We start from the raw sequence: 19,813 nt of genomic DNA, 5'->3' as shown, positions 1-19,813 counted from the left end.
AGAACAGGAGGAATTAAAAATATGGCCAATTCAGAGGCTCCTGGGCATTTTTGGTTCATTTTTAGTAACCCTGTGCAAAACTTTTCATTTTCTAAACGCTTCACAAACAAAAGCCCCACACCCTGGCGATGACAAGAGCTAACCTGTTAGGTCTGAAGTGACTTGGTCAAGGCCCCAGAGGGTCAGTATCAAAACTGGTATTAGAATTTCAGAAGCTCCTAGCTCCAAATCCTTTGTTTAAGAGCACTACATAATCTCTCTAAAACTGTTAAGGAATCCTTACCTTGTTTAACTAACCTTCCAGAAAACTGATTCCTGCTCCCAGATCAGCAACTAAGAGTTGTAAAATCTACTCTACCCTGGGATGAGAATCTGCTCAATGATTTTAGACTTCAAATTCCAGTTGGCACCATGTATTATTAAACTAGCCAGCCTATAAAGCCAACCTTCAGCCACTTTTTTTCTGTTCTGCTATATGGAACACTTCCCTCCCTGCTGTGGTCTCACTTACTCCTTTATGAAGAAGGCAGGTGGGTGCTTTAGACAGTTATTTTAAATAAATAAAATTTGTGCCTAATGGCCTAGCACCTCAATCCTTAGCAACAGAACGTCTCCTGGGCAGAAGCAACAGAAAACCAGTAACAAACAAGGACTTGTAAATCCCAAGAGCACCCATGAAAGGGGGTGCTAATGGGCACTCATGAGGCAGGACTTGCAGAGATTAAGTCAGAATGGGGAGAAAGAAGGTCTAGTCCCATTTGACCTTTAGCAAGATCTTTTGCTCAATTTCCCATCTGCTGACACTGAGAATGGATATTACTACCCCTTAGTACCATGTGCTGTTAACTGGTTGGAAGAACTACTGAGACCAGGTCTGCACTGAAAAATGTAAGTCAATCCAGCTGTACAACCCTGTGGGGGGAAGGGGGGGGTGGCAGGAAGGGAAACCATACAGCTAAGCCAACCTACCTCCCCAAGATGTGGAGGGTAACTACAGTGACACCTTCTGTAGTTGTCGTGTGGCTACAAGTAGAGATGGAGCCTTAGACTGACATCCTTCAGTGTGCTGTCTCCACCCCATGATTTCACCTGTAGGGGCTGCACCCCTGTAGCACAACTAAGCTAATTTGATTCTGTAGTGGGGGAAGCTAGTCATACGCATTTAGTCTAGCTGTGGAAGAAGTTTGACTGAAACCATGCATAAATACTCTCATTCAGGCTACTTTGTACCTGTTAAAATTTCAGCAAGCTCAGGCCACTTTGATTCCATTAACACCTACACAGTGCTTTAATGCAATTATGCATGTTAACTTTAGACAAGCCCTGCTGGAGTGAAGTTCCAGAGCCATATAAACCAATTTGCTCTTCCAGGTGCTCATGCATCTCAGCACCTACATAAAATGAGGAATGCTTTTACAAGTAAGGTAAATATAGCCTTACTTGGGGTGAGCACAACTGCAAATTCCCTTTTAGAGTTCATATGGGGTTTCTGACACAGTGTAGGACACGTTCACTAAATGCTTTAGTTTCCTACTTATCAGGTAAATTAAGGGAAGTTCCTTTAATAGAAAATTAGGAATCCTTAATTTATAAGGAGTAGTTTTTGCTTTGCCTTTGGCCTAGTAATGGCTTTAAGGGAAGCTATCAGCTTTAATAAACATGCAGTGTCACAAAGCTGATATTCTGTAGTTGAAACAATTAGACACCTTTGGCTAAGTGTGTGTTTAATTGCTTAGCTTTCTGAAGAGGCTTCTTTAAAGCAAAGAGTTTGGTATGACTGCTTTATAGCCTGACGGAAAAGGCAACACTCCCAACCCAAGCAGTTTGGCAAATTACTAGTTTTACAGTAATACTAGACACTTCAAAGTGAGCAATCTTACCTGACACTTTCTGCCCACATTTGCATGCCTTTGAGGTGTGGTAAAATTACTTCTGAGTCCAACACCTTGTGTGTAATTTTGGTGCCTGTTAAGGAGATGCCTGACCTATAACTGCATTCAACTGCAAACAAGTTTTATATGTTGTCTAATCAAAACAGTGCTTGCTTTAGCTTTTTGGCAGAGGAAGAGTCTCTAGCCAGCTGCTATGCCTAGTCAGTTTGCTTTCCAGAAGTTTATTGTGTTGGAGTAAATATCAGCCTACATATCTGAAGTCATTCAGGTCTGCCAACCATAAGTGGCATGAAGTCCCAGCCTCACTCCTTTCTTCCAAGGTGACAGAGAACCCAAAGAGCTGAATCCCATGCTCAAAGCAGTCAGACCAAAATGCTATGGGGCCAGAACACTGATATTTAATAACTTTACCAGTCTGAAGTGTCTTTGTCAAGGTCAAGCAGCAAATTCCTTTAATGCTTATGTCTGAGAACTAGACTTGAAGCAAAGCCAGTCTCATGAAGATTGCTTTACATTTACTCATAATTCCTGATAAACTACAAGTTACTTTTCTTTAACCAAGTAGGATGAATCAAGAACAAAAGCCTTTTGATGCCAATTAAATAAGTTTTATTCCTTAGGACATGAGTTGCATTTGCACTTGTTTACAGTACTGATAAAGTGCAATGGTGTTCACCTTCCCTGTGCACATGTTCAAGTATTTAGAATGCCTAAAATGCCCAGACACAATTTATACAGCAGCTCAAAATATGGAATTTTTTTTTTTTAGCCTGCCAATGCACCCAGCCTTGAGTCCTTCAATTCTAAGAAATAGCCAGCTGTGGAATGCTGCTTCCAGTGCATTTAATCCACCTCCTCAATGGTTGGTCCAGATGAGGCCCCTCCAGATGGGGCAGCTCCACCACCAGGGAATCCACCAGGCATGCCACCAGGCATTCCTCCTGCACTCTGGTACAGCTTGGTGATGATGGGATTGCAAACCTTCTCCAGCTCCTTCTGTTGATGTTCAAACTCTTCTTTCTCAGCAGTCTGGAACATAGAGAGCAATTTGCACACTTGCTGCAAGTGTGCCCTTGGAAGGCCAGCTCAAGAGCCAGCCTACTGTTTATACTCCCCCCCACATTTACCTTGGGTCAGGGTAAAGGTGGCACCTTGAGAAAGTGTACTTAAAGCAAACCCCATGCAGGGGCAGGCTTGCACTGCTCTAGTCAGTTTCCCTGGGCGACAAGGATGACTGTGGGAGAGTAGTATGCTAAGCTATGTGTTTGACAAGCTACGAAGAGCAATTCAGACTCTAGAATTAGACATACAGGCAAAAGAGTTAAGCAGAAGGAAAGCTATAGGTTAACAGCAACCACTGCTAAAGAGCTTGAGACCTATGTAATCTGTGTTAATACCCTATAGCAGAGTTAAAGAGACACTGTCAGAACAGTTATGGCAAGGAATTGCTGGTTATTCACTAGTGCAAGAAGTGCACTCAGGAAGGGAAATGGGGGGAAACCCATTTCTTTTAGTGGAGTTGGTAACTAGAGTCTGATCTGACATTGTGTCTTTAAAAGGGAGGGAGACATCTTGTAGCACCAGGAGAAACATTAAGGCAGTCTTTTAGAAAGGAAGATTTTATGGTCGCTCAGACATCCAAGGAAGGTACTTTAAGCCAACATAAGTCTTTCGACTTCTGGTGGAAACTACGAATGGCTTTGGAATCATTTTCATCATAGCGACCATTAGCTACCTCCTGCCACCCAAATCTAGGCCAATAGCTACAGCCTCCCCATAGAAACTACGAACCCACCTTGGATTTTGGAGCTGCCTTCTGCGTAGGCCATTACAATACAAAAAATACTGGTTAAGATTACAATGGCAGAAGACTTGCCCGATTGTTGCAGCACTGATTAAATGTGCTCATTTTCAGGTTAACACAAGTCCTGAAGCTTTGTTGGAACTTTTAATTCTGATTTTTGGATGATTAAAATTCTCCATGAGAGAAATTTTAAATATACCTGATTCTTGTCCAGCCAGTTGATAATTTCATTGCATTTGTCCAGGATTTTCTGTTTGTCCTCATCACTGATCTTGCCCTGGAGCTTCTCATCTTCAACAGTGGCCTTCATATTGAAAGCATAGGATTCTAAAGAATTCTTGGAAGACACCTTATCACGCTGTTTCTCATCTTCTGCTTTGTATTTCTCTGCTTCCTGGACCATGCGTTCAATGTCTTCCTTGCTTAAGCGACCTGGAAGATATGGTAAGTTGGTTGCACTAAGTTTGTGGGCCACATTACTGTAAGAAGTTGTTCATGGAGTGAGATTTTTAGGCTTTAAGCTGTCAACCCATGGTTCCTTTTTGGAGTTTGCAGAACAAGACAGTTCAGTGTTAAGAATTTACTGCCTGTGTAATTTGCAACATGGTTTAACGTTCCCTATCAGCACAAACTGGTGACCGGGCAGCCGCTTTAGCTTGGGGCACACCCCAGCAAGCTGGTAGTTACGGCAAAGGAGCTGGAATTGGTGGTTCCAGTACCACTACAGCAGTAAGATTGGCCTTTCATTCTATCACTGGTATATGTACACCCACCCACTTCAGGGGAACACGATGCAGTCCTACAACTACTGCAGCCACTTTACACCCCCAAAGGACTATGCACTGCCTACCTTTGTCATTGGTAATTGTGATCTTGTTCTCCTTGCCAGTGCTCTTGTCCACAGCAGACACATTAAGGATGCCATTGGCATCAATATCAAATGTTACTTCAATCTGAGGTACGCCCCTTGGAGCTGGAGGGATGCCAGTCAGCTCAAACTTGCCCAGCAAGTTGTTGTCTTTTGTCATGGCTCTCTCCCCTTCATAGACCTGAAGTGGGGGAAAAAACAAGGGCCAACAAGAGGAGCGTAAGCATTTTGCTATATGAAGTTTAATCTGTTACTTACAACTTTATTTTTGTAAGGATCAGGAAGTCAAGTGAAGTATGTGTTATGGTCGCTCAGACATCCAAGGAAGGTACTTGGCACCAACATGGGTCTTTCAACCTCTGGTGGAAACTACGAATGATTTTGGAACGTTTTCATCATAGCGGCCATAAGTTACTCCTTCACAAATCAACTCTCAAACAAGGAAGAGTTTTCAAACCCACCATGTCTTGATAATCTACTCAAGACGACTGAACTCATCCACAGATAAACTTAATTATAATTACAGTACTTCCTTACAAGAGAAGTTAGGAGTTTAAACTGGGGGTTTTCAGTACCTAAAATTGATTGCCTCTGTACTGCAGCATAACCTCAGTGAATGTGATGAGTAGCAGCCCCTTAATCATTTGAAGAATAATTACCCCAAACCAGATACATACCTGAATAAGTACACCAGGCTGGTTGTCAGAGTAAGTGGTGAATGTCTGAGTCTGCTTGGTGGGGATAGTAGTGTTTCGCTTGATCAGGACTGTCATGACACCTCCAGCTGTCTCAATACCAAGAGATAGAGGAGTGACATCCAACAGCAGCAGGTCTTGTACATTCTCAGACTTGTCCCCAGACAAGATGGCAGCCTGAACAGCTGAGAAGAAAGTAGTGTCAAGACACCGCAAAAAAAATACCGTCACTGGGAAATGGAGGTTTCTTTTAACTCGCTCAGACATCCAAGGAAGGTTTTAGCCATCATCAGTCAACTTCTGGTGGAAACTACGAATGGCTTTGGAACCAAATTCATCAACGCAAGTAAACTGGAAAGATGCTATCCCATAGGATTTAAGCAATACACTTAGTTGAATACGTGCATAAGTGATTTGTCATGGATACTATAGCAATCCATAGGTCACCAACATTTAATCACTTACTAGCCATAGCTGCCATGGCTTGAGTATTGAGTTAGGTATGGATATATGTAAAGTGTGAAAAACTATGGTCAAAAGACCCAGCATTAGACGCCACAGAAGTTATTGGGGGAATTAGTTACCTGCACCATAAGCCACAGCTTCATCAGGATTGATGCTCTTGTTCAGCTCTTTGCCATTGAAGAAATCCTGCAGCAGTTTCTGAATCTTGGGGATTCGGGTGGACCCACCAACCAGTACAATATCATGGATCTGTGATTTGTCTAGTTTGGCATCCCGCAGGGCCTTCTCCACAGGATCCAGAGTGCCACGGAACAGATCAGCATTTAACTCTTCAAAACGAGCTCTGGTAATTGAGGTGTAAAAATCAATGCCCTCATAGAGAGAGTCAATCTCAATACTGGCCTGAGTGCTAGAGGAAAGGGTACGCTTTGCACGTTCACAAGCTGTGCGGAGACGGCGAACTGCTCTCTTGTTCTCAGTAATATCCTTCTTGTGCTTCCGCTTGAATTCAGCAATGAAATGGTTGACCATACGGTTATCAAAGTCCTCCCCACCCAAGTGGGTATCACCTGCAGTTGACTTCACTTCAAAGATGCCATCCTCAATGGTGAGGATTGAAACATCAAAAGTGCCACCACCAAGGTCAAAGATAAGGACATTCCTTTCAGCTCCAACCTGGAAGAACAGAGTGTGTTTTCTGTTACGGATGTGTTAGAGCTCACCAGTATTGAGCTAACTAGGAACAACCTACTATGCTGTTTAGCTGTGCTATTACAGCTTGCTCACCTTCTTGTCCAAACCATAAGCAATAGCAGCAGCTGTCGGTTCATTGATGATCCGGAGCACATTGAGACCTGCAATGGTTCCAGCATCTTTTGTGGCCTGGCGCTGGGAGTCATTGAAGTAGGCTGGTACTGTGACCACAGCATTAGTAACAGTCTATGGACAGAAAAAGAGTCAATCAGCTGAGACCTTCATCTACAGGGTATACGAATATATGAAATCAAGATCAAGCTATGTTTGAGACCATTAACCCCTTAAATTCTAGGAGAGTTACCGGAGGAGCTCAGCTCTTAAGTCTCACCTTCCCAAGGTATGCTTCCGCAATCTCCTTCATCTTGGTCAATACCATGGAAGATATTTCCTCTGGGTAGAAACTTTTCGTCTCCCCTTTGTACTCAACCTGGACTTTTGGCCTGCCAGCATCATTCACCACAGTGAAAGGCCAATGTTTCATATCAGACTGGACAACAGCATCATCAAATCTACGACCAATCAGCCGCTTTGCATCTAAAAAAAGTTAGCTATTGTCAGTAATAATTCCAATTCACTTTCTAATTCACCATTCTACAAAAAGCATGCCGAGATTAACACGTCAGTTATGTCTCTGTTTTAAATTCAAATGAGGCAACTCCCAAAGTAACTCCCCTCCCCAAATACCTAGCCATCTTGTTCAGTGGCACTATGGAGACTGACTCCTGCCACAGTAGGAGCAGATTTAAACCATCCTATCTACTGGTATTAGGACAATGGCAAAAAAGTCTCCACTTTACTGCTCTAAATCACGCAACCTCCATTTACCCTATAGTTTTCAACCTTGGGATGTGCAGACCCCTCTGCCCAATGTTTTGAGTCTACAGATTACAGGTTGAAAACCCCCTGATTTAGAGCCTTAACCTGTATACTTAAACCGAACTCAATGAAAGCTGAAAACACAATAAGCTTAAAGATTAATTGGGATCATTCAGGACTATGAATGGAACTGGAGTCTAAATAACTTATGCTTCATGCCAATTTGAGCACCAACCTGCATCACAGGATGTACTTTAAAACAGATGGCATTTGTTCCTTCGTTCCCAGAATTTGTTCATTGAAAGCAAAGAAGCATTGCTGCCTAAACTGATGCCAACATGGAAACAATGGAGATGCGAGGCCTCTAGCTCCTTCCATCTACATCAACTTAGAGAGCCCAATTCTGCATGAGGCTATACCACCTAACAAGCAGAAGAGCTATAGTTTATGCTAGCTAAGCAACAATACAGCAACTTTATTCAGTTTAATATTCTAGTCCCAATTTAAAAGGCTCATGTCTTTTCTTACCAAAGACTGTGTTAGTAGGATTCATTGCAACTTGGTTCTTTGCAGCATCACCAATCAGCCTCTCTGTATCTGTGAAGGCAACGTAACTCGGCGTGGTCCTGTTACCCTGATCATTGGCAATGATTTCCACCTTGCCATGTTGGAAGACACCAACACATGAATATGTGGTGCCAAGATCAATTCCAACTGCTGGTCCCTTAGACATTTTGCCTGTAAATGAGAAGCTTGTTTACCACATATGCAAACACTTCAGTTTGTTAGCTCACGTTTAATAAAAAACTCCTAAATCAGATATAAGACAAAAGTTAACAAAATCAATGTTTTCCCTTTAAAAATCTGAAAGGATTAACAGTAGCAAGGTTTAAACTCATGAGTTTAGTATCGGATGTTTCTATTTGCTTCTGTGCAAAGTATCAATAATTAGTGTGGCATTGAGTCTCACCAATTAGCTACTAGAATAAAGGCACACGATGCCACGTGGCCTCAAAGTGACGCAAAACAAAACAAAAAAAAAACTTACCCAAAGACACAAAGTCCCTTACAATTTAGTAGCTAAATGAACCATGAAGTCTACATTTACAGCTAAGCCTTAAGGCCACACAGCCTTTTGGCCAGGCAGACAAAGCCTCAGCCCATGCCTGGGGCACAGAACGTTGCCATTTGAGCCACTTGGCCAACAAAGGCGGACGGGACGGAAACACGCAGAGCGAACCTCCAGGCATGGGGGGGGGCGGGGCGCGCGCCTCATTCCGGCCACGTGGGTGGGGGCGCCCGTTGCATGCTGGGAAGCGAAGTCTCCACACAGCCGCCTTCCTCGAGCCACGCGGCCAGGCCACGGGGAAACGCAACCGGGAAGCGAGGCGGGCGGAGGGAGGGGGCTGAAAGACCCCAGCACGCCTCCCCGCGCGCGGGCCGCATGCCCCGCCGCACCACGCGCTCTCGCGCCTGCGCTCTGGCCAGCCCCTGCGGAACCAGCCGCTGAGGCGGTGTCACGTGGACAGTTGTCCCCTCCCTCCCCGCCCGGAACCGGCGAGGCGCGGCGCAGGGCACGCGGGACGGGGAAACAGCTGACGCCGGCCGGAAACCGCAGGCAGCATCTCCCCGCCTCCCCCACCCGTGAGCCGGGGGGGCTCCCTTGTTCGCGCCCCGCCGCAGGGAGCCGGGGAACCCGCCCCGCGGCAATGCGGGCCACCCACCCCGGGGAGGCGGGGGAGTCCTGGGCAGCGAGCGCGGCAGCCGGCTGAGGGGAAGCTTCGGGCCCCAGGGCCCTTCCCCCAACCTTTGGGAACACCGAGCCGGGTGGAAACGAGGCCGCGATCCCCCTTCCCCAGAAAGCCCGGCCGCGCTGCGGGTCCCGCGCCAAGAGCGGCGAGCCCGGCCCGGCGCTCGTCCCCGCCCCATATTCCTGGCTAGCCCCAGTCGAGACAAGGCCCCAGTCGTACCTGTTCAGCGCGAGGTAGCTCAGGACGGGAGGAAACGATGATGCGGGAGCTGCAGTGCTGAATGAGACCGGTTGCTCGCCCCCCACACGCTTTATATACCCCCCTCAGAACCTTCCAGAACTGACGCCCCCCTTCGCCTCCAGCCGGCCAATCCTGCCGTGCTTCCCCCCGGCAGGAGCCAATCGCGCTCAGCGGAGCCCGCCCCCTCAGTGACGCACACAGGAAGGAGGCGGGCCTGCCGGCCGGCGTTCTCGAACCTTCACACCCGTGCCCGGCGAGGGAAGGGGCAAGTCGCCGCACGGGGTGGAGCGGAGGGAAGGACGGGATCCAATCAGAGCTCCAGGCTGCCGCTTTATTTGCATAAAGAGAACGTCACGTCGGCCAGTGGAGAGAAGGCGGAAGGAAGACCGGTAATGTAACCAATCGTGTCACAGCGTGGCGGCATTTGCATATTTCGAAAGTGGGAAGGAAGCGAGAGACCAATCCGGTCGCGGAACTATCCGAGCTGGTTGCATATGTGGGCGCGGAGGGAGAGCGGGGAAGGGAAACAAAATGGCGGCTTAGCTGTCGCGATGGGGGGGAGGGGGCCCAAAGGGGGCGCAATCAGGGGCGCGCCGCCCAGGCTGGGGGCCACAGGGGAAGCCTCGCCCCCGCAGTCCCTCCCCCCCACTCGCACAACAGCCATGCCCAGGAGGCCCGGGGCGCCTCTCCCCGTCCCATGATGCACCTCTCCTTGCCCCCCCCCCCGTGTATGGCGGGAGATGCCAAGGGCCCCCTTTCCCCGGCTCATGCCCTGCAGCATGCTGCTGGCGGCCTGTGGTGTAGAGGCTGCAGCCGCCGGAGGGGTCCTTCAGTCGCTGTAGAAATCCGTCCCCACCCATAGGTGCCGGAACTGGGGGAGGAGGGGTGTGTGAGGGGAGTGTGCTACCGCACCCCCTGATCTGAAGTGGTTCACATTATACACAGGATTTACAGTTTGGTCCAATGGCTCTCAGCACCTCCACTATAAACATTGTTCCAGTACCCCTTGACCCTACCAGAGGCAGGCAGCTCGGAAGAATTCTGCTATCACGGAGCCCTGTCTACACCAGGGCATAGGTTGGCATAGCCACGTCTTGAGGGAGAGGGGGGGCCAAGCGTTTCACATCCATGAGTGATGTAGCTCGGTTGGCCTGAGTTTTAGGCATCCCCCAGTACAATCCAAAGCAGCGCCACATACCGGGTGGGGTAATGTGGCCTAGTGGATAAGGCACTGGGCTGGAATTGGGGAGCCCTAGGTGCTAGTTCTGGTGTTGGCCAAGTCACATCACCGCTCAGTGCTGCAGTTTCCCCATCCCTAAAATAGGGGTAATGTTGCTCCTTGGTAAAGCGTATTGAGCTGTGCTGACGAAAACTAGTATATAAGAGCTATGTATTATTAAAGGCAAAAAAAAAAAAATAAACCCCTCTCCCACTGCCTGCTTATCCATACACTTCAAGGACAAGTGTTCCCTGTCAACCTTTGAAAACAAGTACAGGCTCAGGTTAGATATATTACCATTGGTTTGTTTTTGTTTTGTTTATTTTACTTTTCAATAGTAAATGTTTAGGGAATAGTCACAAAACAATTTCACGTTGAATAAGGGGTTGCCAGTGTGAAGAAATTGAGTAACACTGCTTCACAGAAAGTGTAATCACCATACCTCTCCATCACATACTTCACCCACCATGCCAGACTAGAAGTATTGACAGGGCAGATCAGCCATTGGCTCATCTAACCTAATATCCTGTCTTCACCAGTGGCCAGGACCCAGCTGTTTAATTCCTATGTATCCCACTCTGCAATATTATACCATAGGCTTCTCCATAAAGGGATAAATCAGTTGACTAAGTAGCATGGGTTCATTTCCAACAATGGCTAATGTATGATATTTGAATGGAGAGCATGCACTGTTTGCATCTCACCATATAATACCAGACCATATGGGACGCAGTGTTGTCCAGTGGTTAGAGCACTAGACTGGGACTCAGGAGACCTGGTTTCTCTTTCTGGCTCTGCCACGGGCCTACCAGGTGACCTCGGGCAAGTCACTGCATCTCATGCCTCAGTTTCCCTTTCTGTAAAAGGGGGGAAATGATACTGACCTCTTTTGTAAAACACTGCAATTTAATGAAAAGCAGTGCAGATAATCTAGCTATCATTATTACTGCTACCATGTGTTGGAATAGGTGAATAGTCCATTTTGTCTGCTATGCTGTCTCCAATAGTGTCCAATGCTGAATGCTTCAGAGGGAGGCAAAACAAATGTGTCTACTTATTCAATCTTCTATTATAGAACATTAGAGTATGCCACACCAGAACTTTTTGAGGTCCATTTTGTCTGATATTCTGCCTCAGACAGTGGCCAATTCTGGATGTTTTGGTGAAAGGTGTAATCCTGTTCCCCTACATAATGTACTTTGCTATCTAATATACAATAGGATTTTTCATAGCAAAATAGGTCAGTGGGCTTATCAGGTATTCTATCACCAACAGTGGCCAGTGCTACATGATTCAGAGGAAGGCATAAAAACCTCCACAACGTAGTGCAATAAAGTACCACGGGGGAGAATGGTAGTTGTTTCCTAAACCAGCTGGTGATCATTTTATGTCCTGAAACAATTGACAGTACTTGTAATTTTTATCCTAGCAACTGCAAATGCTGTTCTTGTTTATAATACATCGGTTAATGCCTTTTAAAAATGTACTTAGCTGTTTACTTCAAGGAATATCTCAAAATATAATAAAACTCTTCTAGCAATGAGGGTCAAACTGCAGCCTTCCTTTTTATCCTTTGGCAGGGGAGCAGGTGAAGATCCTCCAATTTCCCCCCACATCTTAATTCCCTGCATCAGATCAAATGAACTGTCAGAGGAAAACTGGCCCTATATTTGTCAGAAGGGGTTGCTTTAGGGTGATGCAGAGTTTTCTCCATTGAGGAAAATCTGGCCTCAATGGGATCTTTTCAATCCCACATTTTAATTCTTTGTAAGCTTCTCTTGCCCATAATCAGTGCTAATGTACTAAAATAAACCAAGGGATAACAATGCAACAATCTCCACGTTATTTATCTGAGTGGAAATATATATAGTAATCCACAGCCACATGCCACTCATAGTTCATGCTGTCAAAATGCGTTGTTGCAGCAGAAGTGTCCCAGCAGAGAGGGTGCATTTAAAATAGCAGCTAGGAAGGACGTTTGTGGAGAACTGTATTTGTTCACCTATAATATGCTTCTTTAGGAACCTTTGATACAAAACAAGCATATGGCCCATCACAAACCCTAAACAGTCATACCCCCTGAGGCGAAACGATGGTCAGATATCTGTGACCGAATGCACCCCTATATTCACCCTTTACACACCATTGTAATAATCTTTGTACAAAATATGCCTTGTGAGGTATCATTTGAAAACTAGTGACTCACTGGTCAATTATATCATGATGAACTGTGTATAGCAACATTATATATGTGGAAGGTTATAAACATAAGCTGAAATTAGATCTGAAATATGGTTACCAGACAAGTGTGGGTAAACAAGTTCTCAAAGACAGAGGAGACAGGAACAAACCGATCTGCATCATAGCAAACAGCATGAAACCCCTTTCACCACAAGATTCCTTATCTCTGTCCTCATAGCGCGAATAAATGGGTAATCCTCTAGAAACTGCATTTCAAAGGGGACTGGACTATAAAAGTGAGGGGCAAAAATACGTCACGGTATCTCTCACTATTCAGCTCTCTCTTTCACCTAAGAAGACAAAAGAAACAGCCTTTGGACGCCGATTCTGGCCTGAGAATTTGGTCATATGGTGAGGGACTTCACCCTGGACCAAATTTACGTTGTTACATTTTAGTACTAAGAAGCATTTTATCTTTATTTCTCCATGTCTGGCTTTAATGCTCATATGTGCATTCCCATAAAACCTATCTCTTTGTAGTTAATAAACTTGCTTCATTCTTTAATCAAAACTAATCCAGTGGTGTGGTTAAGCTGGGCTGTGGGGTAACTCTATTTAAAGTATCAGACTGTTGGATATTGATCCCTTTAGCAGGGGCAATGGACCTAAAATATCTGAACTGTCCAGGAGAGGGCCGGACAGTGCAGAGTATACATTTTCGGGGGGATATCTGATACTGGGAGTTTGTTGGGGTCACCCTGCAAATAGTAACCAAGGCTGCTGGAAGCCAGAGTGTGGCTGGTGTTTGTTGACAGGCTTCTGGGGTCAGAGGTGCTGGACTAGGGTTGTGGCTATACACAGACACTCAGGGTGTGACCTGCATGCTGGCAGGCTGTTTGAGTTGCACAAGAGGGTGCTGCAGCAGGAAAGCACTGTGAGGCACCCCAGGTTGCAGGGCAAGGGTGACACAGCCCCTCTCTGGTCTGGATTGTCCAGAATGTCATAATATCATAAACAAGGTCAGGCCTGCTCAGTGTTACTGTGAATTGTTTAGATTCTTTAAATGAAGTAAAAATCTCCATAATAAAGTCAGTGGGAGTCTGCCTGAGTAGGAACTAGAGGGCCAGATTCTCTCCAGTCCCTGCATTGATATGCAGTGGGAGAGGGTTCAAATTGCTTTCCCTCCCCTGTGCACAAGGACAGGGTCAGAATTCTGTTTAATAACAATTTTCTGCTCCATACTAGCTCCGCCACCCTCCCCTCACTCAGCTGTCTGAAAAGGTGAGGAGAGGGAAGGTGAGCCAGGGTCCTTCACCTCGACAGAGCTGGTTGGGTGTGGAGCAGAGAGCATACTGCACCCCCTCTGGGGTACACACTCTAGGAGCCTGGCATTCCTCCTGAGGCCTCCAGCCACATTGCAACCCCTGCAGCACACAGCGCAGAATTTTGCCTTGAATAAGGACCTCACGATTTGGTCAAATCTAATTATTTTGTTAGCGTCTAGAGTTTTGTGAGGCTTCACTAATGGCAATGGATTGTCGTTGTTGCATTTAATTTTATCATTTGCAGTTCTGTAGGATCTGAGGCCTGGTCCACATCTAAAAGTTAGATTATCCTAGCTACATCAGTCAGGGTTGTGAAAAATGTCACACCCTGTGCAATGTGGTTAAGAGAATGCCAACTGCATATCTTTGCATAAAACTTCCAAGCAAGCAGGAAAAACCAGAATCTTTGCAATGGAAATCAGTTAGTTTTTAAGGGTTTTATTGTCATCCTGCACACAGTTTAGTAGATCCCAGTGAAATTTGAAATGTTCGGGTGTAAGAGTGAATTTCTGTGGTTGTCTTTATTGTGAACAGTATTTGTCCCTACTCACAATATCTACCGTACCTTATTAGTTTGAAATTTGCGCCCTCAACCTAAATACCATCAGTGAAATCCTACCTCCATTCAAATCAATGGCAAAATTCGTATTGATTTCAATGGGGCCAGGATTTCATTCCCTGTTTATATGTAATGGCAGGTTTCAGACTAGCAGCCGTGTTAGTCTGTATCCGCAAAAAGAAAAGGAGGACTTGTGGCACCTTAGAGACTAACAAATTTATTTGAGCATAAGCTTTCGTGAGCTACAGCTCACTTAGCTCATGAAAGCTTATGCTCAAATAAATTTGTTAGTCTCTAAGGTGCCACAAGTCCTCCTTTTCTGTTTATGTAATGTGTTTAATTTAGACTGTAAGGTCAGGGGCAGGAACTGTGATTTCCTCAGGATTTCTAAAGCACCAAACGCTGTAAGTACAGAATAATTATTAGTTTCAAGACTCTTTTACCAATGCAGGGCTTTTGCTTGATGTCTTGCTTGATTGTATATAGTGTAATAAAGCTCAGAAAGTAGAGCATTTTTACTAGTTTAATTCAACTGCAGACTTTTTAAGTGCAGCATCTTTATTAAAACAAAAACAAAAAACCCCAAACAGTTTTATTAAATTGTTGATTCAAAGGAATCGATAATAAATATTTGTTTTCCTCTGTGTTGCTCAGACACAGGACAAGTACACCAATTATAACAGGTACTAGAAGAGAGAAATAAACTCAGTTTAGCCACTGAGAAACCAAAGAAAACTACGTAAGAATGTAAGCAATCACATTATAGCAATAATTGGTATACATCATAACAGTAAATGCCTTAAATACAATATTTTACAAAAAGTTTGGTTTATGGTTAACTGAATTGTTTCCCTTTGAAAACTCCTGATTGTACCATGATGAACTCAGAAAATGTCCCTTTGAAAATGAAATGCTTATGATTCTTTTAAATAATCTTTTCCTCACATTCCCTTTGTTTAGTTAGCTTTTTTCTTTTTGGTTTCATATTTAGCAATGAAGTTCACTGTTGATTTCATTTTAACCTGTAAGATCATTGGTATCTGGTCTGAACAGCAGTATCATGGCTTGTACTTTGCTAGTTTCAATAAAAGAATGGCAAGTTTAGCTGGGAATCTAGAAGAACAAGTAAAGGCTCAAAAAGAATATACAGTATCTTGTATCTAGATTGGCTCAGCCAACTCGGCTTTTTGAATCCTTAACCTCCATTCTCTGGTAATAAGCCTCTGGGTGTTCAGTTATAGATGTCTGTAATGAGGAAGTTAGTACAATACTTACTTATATGAAATACATGTTCCCAGCAATGACTTAGAATTTAGTGAGGGTATGCTGGGTGAAACTGTAGCCTTCTGTCATCATTTAAACAACAACTGGTGAGATTCATCTCTGTGCAGAGGGCCAACACAAAAGCTATGCACTACTTAAAAAGTCCTGCTTATCCCACTACATACACAGGTTGCACTGGTTTAACTTAAATCGTTTTTTTTAACCAACTTCGGCCTGGTCTACACGAGACAATTAGGTCGGCATAACTTTGTCGCTCAAGGGTGTGAAAAATCCACACCCCCTGAGCGGCATAGTTAAGCCAACCTAAATCTCCGTGTAGACTGCACTAGGTCGATGGAAGAATTTAAGTGTAGACAACCCATTAGCTAAACTGGTGCAGACCCGTGGATAAACACTCATTTTGGTTTAAGACTGGCGTATTTCAGTTTAGCTTCAACCTGCTCCTAATCAACTTGATCTAAATCAATACAAATTAGGTATAATATTGATTTAAGTCTTTTGCACTGGTTTAACTGCACTGATTTTAAAGCACAGGCTTAGTTAAATGGGTGCAACCGCACCTATAGACAAACTCCTAATTTCAACCACCTGCTTATGAAGGGGTAGGTCAATGAGAAACATCTTTGCATTTTGGCTAGTAATGAAAAGATTGTAAGTAAAACAATATCATGGCCAACAACCTGCACTGCAGCATGAACGCAGAAGATCTAACCAAAAGATGATATAATTTAGGCTTTTGCAATGGGCTTTCAAGATTAGATGTGTGACTCCAGACTGTTTCCCTTGCACAACGATGCTGATATGTTGCACCTCTGAGAGTGGTAATATTGTATTTTGAGTAAGGGAGGGAAATGAATATTTTTGCATGTGAAGATTAAGGGGGTTGGTTACTGTTATTAGAAAGTGAAGTTCTCCAAGAATATAGGCCATTTAAAATTCCTCATGGATTCCCCCAAATGGCTATGGAACTCTATCTCCTGATAGAAGAAACATTCAGAAGTTTGTGTTTGATCAGGTTTTGGTGCCTCTGGGGACATCACAAGCAATTATTTTCTAAAGTCTCCATCAAAGAGTCTAAAATACTTGGCCTCTGTCAGAAAAGGAGGTTAACTTTAATCCCTCCAATGAAAGACTTACAGATTCATACTTGCTCAGTTCTCTGTACAGTACCAGTATGTTTCCAATGGACTTCTTCCATGGGATGGAGAAAACCCTCTCCCATTGGTAAGAGTAAAACTCAGTTACCATAATTATTAAGTCCTGAATTTAGGAACACAGGAACATATGATTTGCTGGATCAGACCAACGGTCCATCTGGTCTAGTGTCCTGTGCCTGACAGTGGCCAGTACCAAGTGCTTCAGAAGAAGATGCAGTAAATACCATGCTGGGCAATTATGGAATAATCTGCCTGCAGGGGAAGTTTATCCCTAAAATTTACAAGTCGAAGAATGAGGGGTTTTAGCCCCTATTACTGATTATCCTATCTAATATAATTTGTCTGTTTCTTGTAAATGTTGAATACTTTTTGGAGTCATGCTAGTTTCTTACCTCAGTAATATCATGTGACATTGAGTTCCACAGGTGAATTAAGGATTGTATAACAAAAGTATTTGATTTCAAATTAGTTTTAAATTGGTTGTCTATTCCCTGTGTGCTTGCCTCACAGCATGCTCCACCAAAGCACCTCAGCCCTTACTTGGAAGTATGCGAGACAATTCCACCGCATTGTTCATTCAGCTGTGGGACTGTTTACAAGGCTTCTGCAATACTGCACACCCCAGACATGTGCATCATCATCTCTGGTACCAAGAAGGGCACTCTCCAAGTTCATCCTCCAAGGCTTTCTATGCTATTCAATCACTAGCCCTCAGCTCACAAGAGACCTCCTTTATTTGGGATTCGGGGCCTGATTATGATCTCACATAGACTGATTTTACCTTTTTGTAGTACCTTTTGGTGATTAATACTGGTGTTAATAAGAGCAGTATCAGGCTCCTTTACAGTGGGGCCATGTCGATATTCACTCAGTCTTCAGTTTCCTCTTGCAATTACTGTACCTGCATCCCCTAACAATGAAGGTCCTTTCTTCAGCACAAAGGTTATTTCTATCTGTTATATTACTGCTGCTTCTCAATACTGATTTGAGTTATTATTTGCTGTTTGGGTTGAGTTTTTGCTCCTACAGTTATTTTGCTAAAAGGCGTAATGCAAAAATATGAAGCAGCTGACAATTCCCTTTGAAGGTGATCAGAGGACTATCCTCACCTAAGATACTGCCTCGGAGGACAAGAGAATGGCTCATTTACCAATTTCTCAAAAACCTGTACAAAAGATTTTTTTCAAAACCCCTCTGGAATATTTTATGTCTTGTGCCTCTCTTGATCCCTTTTTTAAAAAATCCTGAGATTTGTTTCCAGGCCCCAGAACATTACACTTAATTTTCACAGTGCTCAGCTGTCCAAATTTTCAGCTATATTTTCAGAGTACCCAACAGTCCCTTTTTTAATATTAACTACAAAATAAAGCCCCCTTTTTTCTCCAACTTCAGGACTCTTTAAAAAAAATAAAAAGTCAATGTCTGAACCACAGTGTAGGAATATGCAGAAAGAGATGAAGTTGAGGGCTTCTTGTGGAGTGAATAATCAGAAGTGGTTAAAAAAAAAAAACTACCCAGGAAGATAAGCTAATCTAATAATTCTTATATGGCTGGTGGCGTGTACAGTAGTTCTGGATGGCTGGAGTCTCAGAATAGCAGGTGAGCAGTCAAACGGTCTGGAAGGCCCGGCTCTGAGCAGGCAGCATGACTGGGGTGGCTCCCATTTTCACCAAGGTGGCATGGTTAACTTTCTTTGGACCAATTTCCCTTCCCTCTGTCTCCACCCGGCTGTACTGCGGAGGAGTTATATGGGGGGTGGCTTCCGTGGACAAAGTCCGTTGGCTGCGAGAGGCACTGTTGGCTGTCGATCTGGTTGAGGAGGAGCCTGAACGTGAGCTTCTGGAGCCAGAGGAAGAGGAGCCAGGTTTGACTAGATGGGCTTTTGGAGCCTCTGCATCTTCTCTGCAACCAAACACGAGAGATGGCAGAATTAAAATACCATGAGAACAGGAATAGTCACACCCACAGATTATACCATATTGAGTTGCCACTAAGATCAGGAGATACTTCTTAAGATTCTGTATCATTTGTAAAAGAGATAAATAGCCTAGTGGTTTGATCAGGGTGCAGGGACTCCTGAATTCTATTCCATTTGACATCTGACTTGCTGTGTGACACTGTGGCAGGTACCTTAAATTCTCCGTTTATCAGCTGACCTAGCTGTAAAATGCATTTAACAACTCATACTTCACAAGGTTTTATCACTTATTTGTATCTGTAAAGGGCTTTGAGATCTCTGGAATTAGTGCAGAGGTTATGTGCAAAGAGTTCAGGTACTGATGGCCTGATTCTGCAATCCCCATTCAGCATGAATAAGTACTTACTTATGTGAGCAGAAACCAATGGGGCCAGTCGTGCAGTACTAATAAATGCTACTGGTGTAAAGAGGTCCACAGTCAGGCATGTAAAAAAGGAAGAAGATGAAGCAGAGTGGGGAGAGATGGGTAAAAAGATGATTTAGCAAGAGCCAGAAGCTGGGACTGAAACAAAAGGTGGAAGGGAAATGGAAAGCGAGGGGTTGAAGCAGAGAAAACAGGCCAGGAATCAGTCTGTAGGCTGGGGCTTAGCAAAGTAAGCAGCTTAATTCCATCATACAGGCATTTTAATAGCTGTCCTGACCTGTCAAAGGGCAGAGAGATCCACTGCTGAATGGATTATACATACCCCTGCCTACTGTTAAATGGATGTCAAGTGAGGGCAAGGACTCCTTAATAAACAGAATTAAGGGTGAAAGAAAGTGAGGTGTTCTCCAAGGGCACATGTTGCTGAAATGCATTTCCGGAGATTTCCTTTTCCAGGAA

General features: G+C 44.3%; 2 protein-coding genes and 3 non-coding genes across 5 annotated transcripts in view; all 5 read right to left on the bottom strand.

The window, feature by feature from the left end:
• Positions 1-2,487: 2,487 nt before the first annotated feature.
• On the bottom strand, positions 2,488-9,396 carry HSPA8 (heat shock protein family A (Hsp70) member 8). The gene is made up of 9 exons (XM_074936792.1): positions 9,267-9,396; positions 7,825-8,034; positions 6,809-7,014; positions 6,511-6,663; positions 5,844-6,399; positions 5,242-5,444; positions 4,547-4,745; positions 3,896-4,128; positions 2,488-2,921 (listed from the first exon to the last, which is right to left on the bottom strand). The coding sequence occupies exons 2-9, from the start codon at positions 8,027-8,029 to the stop codon at positions 2,736-2,738; spliced, it is 1,941 nt and encodes a 646-aa protein (XP_074792893.1). The 5' UTR covers positions 8,030-8,034; positions 9,267-9,396; the 3' UTR covers positions 2,488-2,735.
• Positions 3,519-3,616, bottom strand: LOC141976127 (small nucleolar RNA SNORD14). Its single transcript, XR_012636077.1, has one exon. It is a non-coding gene; the product is annotated as a small nucleolar RNA SNORD14 (small nucleolar RNA).
• On the bottom strand, positions 4,872-4,968 carry LOC141976129 (small nucleolar RNA SNORD14). Its single transcript, XR_012636079.1, has one exon. It is a non-coding gene; the product is annotated as a small nucleolar RNA SNORD14 (small nucleolar RNA).
• Positions 5,515-5,605, bottom strand: LOC141976128 (small nucleolar RNA SNORD14). The gene has a single exon (XR_012636078.1). It is a non-coding gene; the product is annotated as a small nucleolar RNA SNORD14 (small nucleolar RNA).
• Positions 9,397-15,097: 5,701 nt separating the features above from the next.
• CLMP (CXADR like cell adhesion molecule) overlaps positions 15,098-19,813 on the bottom strand; it is a 69,093-nt gene continuing 64,377 nt past the window's right edge. The window contains exon 7 of the mRNA XM_074936794.1: positions 15,098-18,914. Within this exon, the coding sequence (XP_074792895.1) occupies positions 18,620-18,914 (295 nt within the window). The 3' untranslated portion in view covers positions 15,098-18,619. The remainder of the gene's footprint in view (positions 18,915-19,813) is intronic.

The sequence above is a fragment of the Natator depressus genome, chromosome 22, assembly GCF_965152275.1.
Source record: "Natator depressus isolate rNatDep1 chromosome 22, rNatDep2.hap1, whole genome shotgun sequence".
NCBI classification, from domain to species: Eukaryota; Metazoa; Chordata; order Testudines; family Cheloniidae; genus Natator; species Natator depressus.
The sequence above is the reverse complement of the archived record's forward strand: the minus strand, read 5'-3'. Positions and strand labels throughout refer to the sequence as shown.